The sequence below is a fragment of the Sinocyclocheilus rhinocerous genome, unplaced genomic scaffold (genome assembly GCF_001515625.1).
Source record: "Sinocyclocheilus rhinocerous isolate Xijiao unplaced genomic scaffold, SAMN03320098_v1.1 scaffold383, whole genome shotgun sequence".
Lineage (NCBI taxonomy): Eukaryota > Metazoa > Chordata > Actinopteri > Cypriniformes > Cyprinidae > Sinocyclocheilus > Sinocyclocheilus rhinocerous.
This window is the reverse complement of record NW_015643560.1, coordinates 263,014-271,780: the sequence shown is the minus strand read 5'-3', so window position 1 is coordinate 271,780 and position 8,767 is coordinate 263,014. Positions and strand designations below refer to the sequence as shown.

At 39.2% G+C, this 8,767-nt stretch overlaps 2 protein-coding genes across 6 annotated transcripts in view; both read left to right on the top strand.

Moving 5' to 3' along the window:
• The window catches only part of LOC107757340 (pre-mRNA-splicing factor SYF1-like), a 6,209-nt gene extending 2,687 nt beyond the window's left edge, over nt 1-3,522 (top strand). The window contains exons 8-14 of the mRNA XM_016574782.1: nt 923-1,085; nt 1,217-1,407; nt 1,496-1,618; nt 1,704-1,863; nt 2,157-2,283; nt 2,445-2,551; nt 2,675-3,522. Coding sequence (XP_016430268.1) covers nt 923-1,085; nt 1,217-1,407; nt 1,496-1,618; nt 1,704-1,863; nt 2,157-2,283; nt 2,445-2,551; nt 2,675-2,736 — 933 coding nt within the window. The 3' untranslated portion in view covers nt 2,737-3,522. The remainder of the gene's footprint in view (nt 1-922; nt 1,086-1,216; nt 1,408-1,495; nt 1,619-1,703; nt 1,864-2,156; nt 2,284-2,444; nt 2,552-2,674) is intronic.
• Nucleotides 3,523-3,947: 425 nt separating this feature from the next.
• LOC107757361 (calmodulin-regulated spectrin-associated protein 3-like) overlaps nt 3,948-8,767 on the top strand; it is a 41,238-nt gene continuing 36,418 nt past the window's right edge. For 3 of the 5 annotated variants that reach the window (XM_016574805.1, XM_016574806.1, XM_016574802.1), the window contains exon 1: nt 3,950-4,493. In XM_016574805.1, the coding sequence (XP_016430291.1) occupies nt 4,361-4,493 (133 nt within the window). In that variant the 5' untranslated portion in view covers nt 3,950-4,360. Of the gene's footprint in view, nt 4,494-8,767 lie in introns of all 5 variants that reach the window. The other 2 variants (XM_016574804.1, XM_016574803.1) reach the window with 2 other exon arrangements.

The window sequence follows — 8,767 nt, the reverse complement described above, 5'->3', positions numbered from 1 at the left end:
TTCAAGAACTACAGCAAACGGCTCGTTTGGACTACAGCGTTTGTTTTCCGGGGCTTTGTGATATCACAAAGCGGCTCATTGGAATATCATTACAAATAATTCCCGCCTACAGAAATTCGAGTGGTTGGGGGGTGGGGAGGAGCGAGGTCGTGGTTAGAACGCTTGGTTGAGTGCATCAGACAAGATGACGACGAAGAAGTGCTGCTGCAGAGTTGGTGCATCAGAGAAAACGAAGAAAAAGAAGAGCTGCTGTAGCTTCAAGTTTTCGGCATTTCTATAGGCAGTCGCAGAGAAGCGCAGCGCCGTGTCTAGAACAATTCTTACAAGTACAACATGACAGCCGGGCGCCGCAGACAGACGCCGAACGCTGCCTCTGGTGTGCGTACACTCATAGAAAATAATGTGTTCGAATTTTAAAGAAGTGGCATGGCGCGACGCTGCGCTTCTCGTCCGGTGTGCAACCGCCTTAAACGCAGTTGTTGTTGTTTTTTTCACCCCCGTGCCCAAACGTCTTTGTTTGGACTTCCGAAAGTGGATGATGTCAGGAAACAGTGGTTGCAATTTATTTTTAACTCTATTCCTGAGCATTATAACCCCGGGAAGTCGTGACCTAATGGTTAGCCTTGAGCAAGGCACCGAACCCCCAACTGCTCCCGGGGCGCCGCAGCATAAATGACTGCCCACTGCTCCGAGTGTGTGTTCACGGTGTGTGTGTTCACTGCTGTGTGTGTGCACTTAGGATGGGTTACATGCACTAATTCCTAGTATGGGTAACCATACTTGGCCACGTCACGTCACTTTCAATTTGCAATTTTCTAGTACACCCCCAAAACAAAATCAAGACTTTGTAAAAGAGCATAATAGGACCCCTTTAACAAATCCATCTATTTATAAATAAATCTGGATTTAATTTTGATTGAAGGCATACGAGCGTGGCATTGCCCTCTTTAGGTGGCCTAATGTCCATGACATCTGGAACACGTACCTCACCAAGTTCATCGACCGTTATGGAGGCAAGAAGCTGGAGAGAGCTCGCGATCTGTTTGAGCAAGCGCTGGATCGGTGTCCTGCTAAATATGCCAAAAGTAATAATGCAGAAAACACAAAATGATATGATTAACTACATTCACTTAAGATGAAGAGTAAACGTTTAAATCCTTTACTTGTAAGTGGTGCTTTAAAACCAGGTCCTGATTTAATTTGTGTTGTTTAACAGCAATCTACTTGCTGTATGCTAAGCTGGAAGAGGAGTACGGTCTGGCGCGACATGCCATGGCTGTGTATGAGAGAGCCACTGCAGCTGTAGAACCAGAGGAACAACATCAGATGTTCAACATCTACATCAAACGTGCAGCAGAGATTTATGGAGTCACTCACACAAGAGCCATCTATCAGAAAGCCATTGAGGTAAACCACTCAGCTGTCACTCATTTAAAAATATATCAGGCAGTATAAAATGTTATATGTTATAATGAGTTCATTTGGTTTGGTGCAGGTCCTGCCAGATGAGCACGCCAGAGACATGTGCCTGCGCTTTGCGGACATGGAGAGCAAACTTGGGGAGATTGACAGAGCGAGAGCCATCTATTCCTACTGCTCACAGATCTGTGATCCAAGGGTAAATCTTACAGTTCCGCTCCATATTACTTTGCTCATATTGTGTGTGATCCTGTATTTTGACTGACTTAACATCTCTGGATCAGGTGACCGCTCATTTCTGGCAAACATGGAAGGAGTTTGAGGTACGCCATGGTAATGAGGACACCATCCGCGAGATGCTGCGGATTAAACGCAGTGTGCAGGCCACATACAACACACAAGTCAACTTCATGTCCTCTCAGATGCTCAAGGCTACTGGAACAGGTAAGCACAAAATTACTAAAACATACTAAAATTACAAATGACAATATAAATATTAAAGCTAAATAAAAATATGAATAAATACTATAATAGTATATAAATGATACTAAAACTGGACTGGAGAATGGTGTAGAATCTAGACTGACAATCTCTATTTGCATGTGAAATTTATTCTTAGCACAGGTGAGAATGGTAAGCAAATAGGCGTTGGATTAATCCACCAATTGAGGTTGTATAATAGCATATAAATTCTTCATTGTATGGTTAAACTCTTTTTAATTGCTTGTGTGTTTTAGTGTCAGATCTTGCTCCTGGGCAGAGCGGAGTGGATGACATGAAGCTGCTGGAGCAGAAGGCTCAACAGCTCGCTGCAGAGGCTGAGCAGGACAAACCCAAACCTAAAGACAAGATCCTCTTCGTCAGGTATGTACTGCGCCCTAGTCTGAGGCAGGCCACACAGATCAATCAGAGCATGCAGGTGGTGTGGCACCAGCTCAGAGACTTATTTAAAGGTTCTGCCCTTTTTGAAAATTAAGTTTCGATTGTACCATTTACATCACTTGGCTTTTGTTTGGTTTGTACAGGAGTGACACCTCTCGCAGTGAACTTGCCGAACTGGCCAAACAAGCTAATCCAGATGAGATTGACATTGATGATGAAGATGAGGATGCAGAGGATGGGGAACCAGATGGTTAGTTCAGATGGGACATAATTGTTTTTTTTTTTCTTCATCAGCATTGATGATTTTCAATGGTGTGTCTTTGAACAGTTGCTTAACTTTGGTAGTCTGATCATTTGCATTTTGTCATTGCAGAGGTGCAGTTGGAGCAGAAGTCTGTCCCTACTGCTGTCTTCGGAGGACTAAAGGATGACTGAATTCTCTGCAGTTTTACAGATGATCACAAAACACCCAGATTCAGTAACCAGGAAACTGCTAAATGAATTACAACATGCTGATGTGAATTATTGTAAATGGCTTACTACATTTTAGCAGTACCAATTCAGACCACATGGTGTCACTCTTTACAGCATTTACATGCTTTCAATTTGTTCATCATGACATTGGGTAGATAAAATGTTGAAGCGCTTGAACTATTGTTTACCCCTCTCTACTGTATATTAAAAGAACAATCAACATGCCTGACATCTGCAGATCATTTATTATCTGATTGCAATATTGTAAACTCTCTGAAGGCCCTGCCCATAATTGCATGGGCACATGGGTGGAGCTTTTCAGATGTTTGTTTGTGCAAACATCTGAATGCTGTGGTTTGAGGAATATACCAGTTTAAAAAAAAATGCACATTTGGTCAGTGTTGTCAAACTTTCATTGTACATGTTACTTCAGCTGAAAGTTTATTCTGTCTGTAATGGGATGTGGAGTTATTTTTGCAGTTTTCGAGTCTGTTTATATAAAGAAGCATATTTTGATTATTTTATTTGCAGTACATTTTGAGTGCTGGTGTGCTGGAAAACCAAAGAATGAAGAAAAACAAATGCCCTGTTCCTCCCTAATTAGGTTAAAATAGTTCTGTGAGTTAATCGTCTTACAACGTTACAGCAGTGGTCTCTTTAGCATCATGTGACCTGGACCTTCAGTGAATTCTGTCCTCTGTTAGGTTTGTCCACAACTGAGCTGTGCTTCTGAATCATTTTCAGTGAAAAGTCCACTTAAGTGCTTGATGTTTTGGTGATTAACAGGGTTTGATAGTCCCTAGTTTATGACATGCTGTGGCCTAAATACTTGTGTAATTTTTAAAATATCCACAACATCATGCTGAGCAGTGTGTGAGGCTAAATAATAGGCTAATAAATTTGAAACAAAATATACCTTTTTTTCTAAAAAGCGTAGAACTATAAAAAGTCTTACCAAAAACATAAGAAAACTGGTGCGGTTGACACTATACTCCGTTTAGCATTGTAATGCCCTGATGATTATATGTATTACGCTGTTCATAATGACTAATATTTCCCTTTCGCACCCTTCTGGGCAAGTTCTACCTGTCCTGCACCTGTTTCCATGAGTTAAAGCGCCTTCCTACCTGCTGCCTGAGTTCGCATTCTTTGCCCCGCCTTCTCAACCTTGTGTCCTAAATTCTGAAACCTGATTGGATGCCCGGCGGGATGATTGATAGGAGTATGGAGTACCTGGAAATCGGTCGTTTACAGAGCGTATCAGCCAGAGCGATGTGGACTCTGAAGCGGGGTCGAAAACAGTGGATCATCCCCGGGAATATCGTTGAATTTGTCGCTCCGATAGACTGAAACATACCTATACGGCCGCCAGCTCTACTGTATGCATGAAGAGAAGATCTAGAGAGGAATAAATAGTAAATTTATATTATTTTTCGCAGGAACGCTAACGTTACCCGAAACATCGGCCTTTCGCAGTCCCAATGCTGTGGTTGCGTGAAAGAAAAGGATGACTGTTTGATTTTGTTTAATTCCTCACCGCATCGCCTTCCTCTCTTTTTCCCGGCCCGTCTGTTTTGGACTTGCTATGGTGGACTCGAATGCAATGAGGAAGACTTTTGTGGTCCCGGACATAAAGCCATTGGATCAGTATGACTTGACCAGAGCCAGAATCTGCGCCACTGTCGGGTGGCTGCTGGCGAAATCTTACGGCAATGCAGGTATGCAGTGGCCGTGTGTCAAACTCTAGTGAGCTGCCTAGTTACCTAGATTGCATTTTTGTTCCTTCTGAGTCAGCTTAACATGTGTGGGCATCATCATAACCCCAAACTGCGCAAAACACGCTGTCTGTGATCCCCCAAAATACCGTCTAGCTATAGGCAGCTCGCTAGGTTTCAGTCTAATACGTTTTTATTTCCTTCTCGAATCATGTGCTGTTCTCTCTCTCACCTGTCTGTTTTGAGGCCAGCATTTGCTCATTGTTCAGTGACTGCGGAGGAAAGCATGTGTGAAGGTGAACAGCGTGTAAACAGCGTTTTTCTCAACACAAAGACCACATGTGAGGCGGAAAGCTGCTGGTTGTGATCCAGCTGTGTCTTGCTACGATGTGCATTCAGTCTGGCGCTCTTGAATTGTTTCTTAATAAATTAATAGTCTGATACAAGGTCTAAAAGTGTGCTTTCCACCCATTGGGCACTGATAACACATGCATAATATGATCAAATGTTTGCATACTGTAACAGTCTCATAAGGACAAATCAGTCAGATTCGTATGATTATAAAAATGATAAAGAATATAAATAGATAATTTAAAATAAAAGTAAATTCTTAAGTAAAAACGAACTATGCCTTAATATGAGAGAGGATAAAATGTGTCCTTGTTTGCCATTGATCATTTTCCATGAGGGTTTAATCGCACGTGCTTAATCCTTGCAGTAGACATGTTGTTGACTGGGAATTATGATATGATGGGAAGAAATGTAGTAGTTTTGACCTGAATATAAACGAGTGTATTTTGTGAGCGCGTGCTCTGAAAGCACCTATGCGTCATGACGCCTGCACACACCCACTCTCACGACCCCTTTTGTTCATACACCCACAAGAGCACTTCCAAAGATGAAGGAGGTCTTGGTTTCTGACAGAGCAGACGGTTGATAATTACTAAAATGCTTAGTGTGTTTAATTATTTACTTAAGTAATATTAAAAAGGCATGTATGCTGATGCTTTACGTGCATGGATAGTTGACATGACGTCAAGCGGTGACAGCAGTGTCCTGCAGTGTGACGTCATTTATAGACATCACTTCCACTGCTGCTACAGTATATTAAACTATTTGTTTCGTGTTAAAATACACGTAAAAGGCGATAATTAAATATGCACTAATTTAAATAAATTTCCCAGAACATTGAACATTGAAATCAGAACATCGGAATAATCTGAACATTGAATAAAGCCAGGTTCATAAATTGAACAAGGTTTTTTTCTGAGGGTATTTTGAATTGTTCACTTCATAAATCAGAAAAAAAATTCTGTCAGTAGAAAAAATAATTAGGCTATAAAATTTCACCACACGTTTTTTTTTTATAAAATGTTATATAAGACAAATTATATGTGAACTGAATTAAAGTAAAATTAGGCGATAATTAAATAAAATAATTAAGACACCTCTGTAAAAACCCTCAGAATATAGATTAAAAAAAAGAAAACTGTAAAGTTTGGTCTATTTAAGTGTTGCTGAAGTGGAGATTTCTGACTCATTTTGAGAAAACAGCCTTCAAAGATATGCATTATAATTAAAACCTACAGATGCAAATAGATAAAGTGCAATAAAATAAACACTTAAATGTGTATTTTGGATGTCTTTCCACTAGTCAGAAAGAAGACATGTTATAGAAGCAAAATAGACCAAAATCTCAAAATTGACCAGTGCATGAAAAAAACTAAACAATGGTTTTGCCTGTAGTGTCTTGCCATTAAAAGAAATGACCAGTCCAGTGTCTAAAATATGCATTTTTCATTTTAAACATTCAAAAAGATTCAAAAAATGTTGGTCATTTGTCAACTCGATTTATTTCCCACTGTGACCACGCAGCCTTACATACTCTGTTGCACTTTTTCTCTTTTGCAGTTGTAGTTAACATCAGTATTGGTTATCGGGTTTTAAAACCAGCATGAGAATGTTTTTTCATTAGGCCTAGCTGATGCATTTGCACAGTGTATAACCTCAGTGTTCCCCTCACAGTCAGATGGGAAGGATCTCTGTGTATGGTGAGGTGCTCTGTGCTCAACGGCAGCTCACTGGCCTGCGAATTGAAACTCACAAGTAAAAGATTTGTTTTTCTTTTTGGGCGTAGCAGACGGGGTAGTTTGTGTGTTCTTGGGTTGTTTTAAAAAAAAGCCCCATTGTGTTCACCTAGTGAGCCACTGTTAATTCAGATCGTAAGTCTGCATTCCTGTATTTGCTTTATTCCTTGAGCCCGTTTAGAGTCGTCGTGAGCAAGTGCACAAACTGCAGGCCTAGATTTAACGGTTCTCCTTACTCACAATGTTTAACTCCGAAACGGGTGGAGATTTAGAAGATAATTAAAGATGTTTTGTGTTTGCATGAGTAATGTAATCTAGAATTTCGATAATGCAATGGCGTGACCTCTATGATTTATTCATGTTCTTCTGGAACATGAAGGTTATGGCATTAAGGGAAGTCACAAATAACAGTGTATCATAACAGAACGTAAGCTATATTTGTGTTTGATATTTCTGTCATAGAATGCATTGCTTAGTGCAAAAATGTCTGATGAGGCAAGAGTAAATAAACTTGTTTTAATATTGAAAAGTATTGCTAAAAGAGTTCAGTGTAATTAAAAATGTATTTTTATTTCTAATATTTGTGTGAAGTGTATGGATGCAAAGGGGTGGAAAATTTCCGGTAAATTTCCGGAAACTTTCCAAAAATCCTGGAAAGTTTCCAAATTTCTGGAATGTTTCCTAAATTTACTGGAAATTTTCCACCTCTCTGCAACCTTAGTGAAGTGTGTATTTTTGTGATTATAGTATCACACCATTAGCTTAGCATTAGCAACATAGCATTAGAACAGTAGAATTCCTAGAGGAAAAACTACATTACCTATGATTCTGCAGAGAAATCTGCACCAATCAGAGAATTGTGACAAGCAAAAGAACACTTTAGTGGCCACACACTCCATGAAGCACTGTGCATATTTGCAGTAAATGTGTAATGCATTATTTCTGTATATATAATTAACATCTGTAAATCAATCGTTTTGTATTTCTACATTGTTTTTGATTTGATTGTCATTCGCAGTGCTTCATGGGATTGTAGTTCTTCCCTCTTTAAGCTGTAAAGTACACAGTCTTGCCCCTTTATCTTTTTGACAGATTTTAAAATAAAGTTTGTCCTTTTTTGCTTCAAATCAAAGTTTGTAATGTTGTGATACACCTCGTAACTGGTTGGTTTGGGTTACGATTTGTAAGTCCTTAACTAAGACTTTTTCAAAATCTCTATGGGAAAACAGCCCCCAGAAGCAACGCACTCTTGTGGAATCACTTGTAAGTCTTCATGTGGAGTGCTATTTGTATGGTGTGTGGATTTGTTGCCAATGTAGAATGTTCCATCTTTGTAACTTGTGAGATTTCATGATGGTCATGATGCTGTAACCCACGTTTTTAAAGGGGTCATATGATGTTGCTAAAAAGAACATTATTTTGTGTATTTGGTGTAATGAAATGTTTATGCAGTTTAAGGTTAAAAAAACACATTATTTTCCACATACTGTACATTATTCTTCTTTATGCACCAAAAGCTTGTAACACTCCAAACAGAAAGGAAAAATTGAAATCGCATCATATGACCCCTTTAAGGCATGCTGTGCTGCTAATTGCTACCTGTGTTATCAGCAAGGCGTCTGTGCGAGTGAGTTTTTTGGCTTCACTCTGGATGAACTCGGCTCAATAAAAATCTATCCTTGGAGCGCTGTCCTATATGCAGGAGCTTTGAGTTCAATTACAGCCTGAATGCAGATGATGAGATTCAGCCGAGGCATGTTTGACCATTACTGTAGCTTTTACTCTGGGGTTAAGGATTTTTCAAAACCTTTAACATAGCAAGCTTTGTTGCAAGTATTTGTGTTATGAATGTGAATTATAACTAAAAAATAGCCAGAAACTCACCATGCCTTGAAAAAAAGAAAAATCGAGACAAACATTTTTTAAAAAGAAGCCTGTACACTCTAATAATGAAAAATAAATATTGAATTCAAGATTTAAAAAAAAAACACTACTTTGATGAAAAAGTAGCAAAAATGTTGACCTTTTGAAAATGTTTGCCTTTTTTCATGAAAGTAGTGGTTTTTATCTTGCATTCAATGTTTCTTTTTCATTAGGGTACATGTACATGACCACAATGTACTAAAATAGCGCTTTTCACAATACACATTGTTTCAAAGCAGCTTTACAGAAAATGCATGTGTCTACATT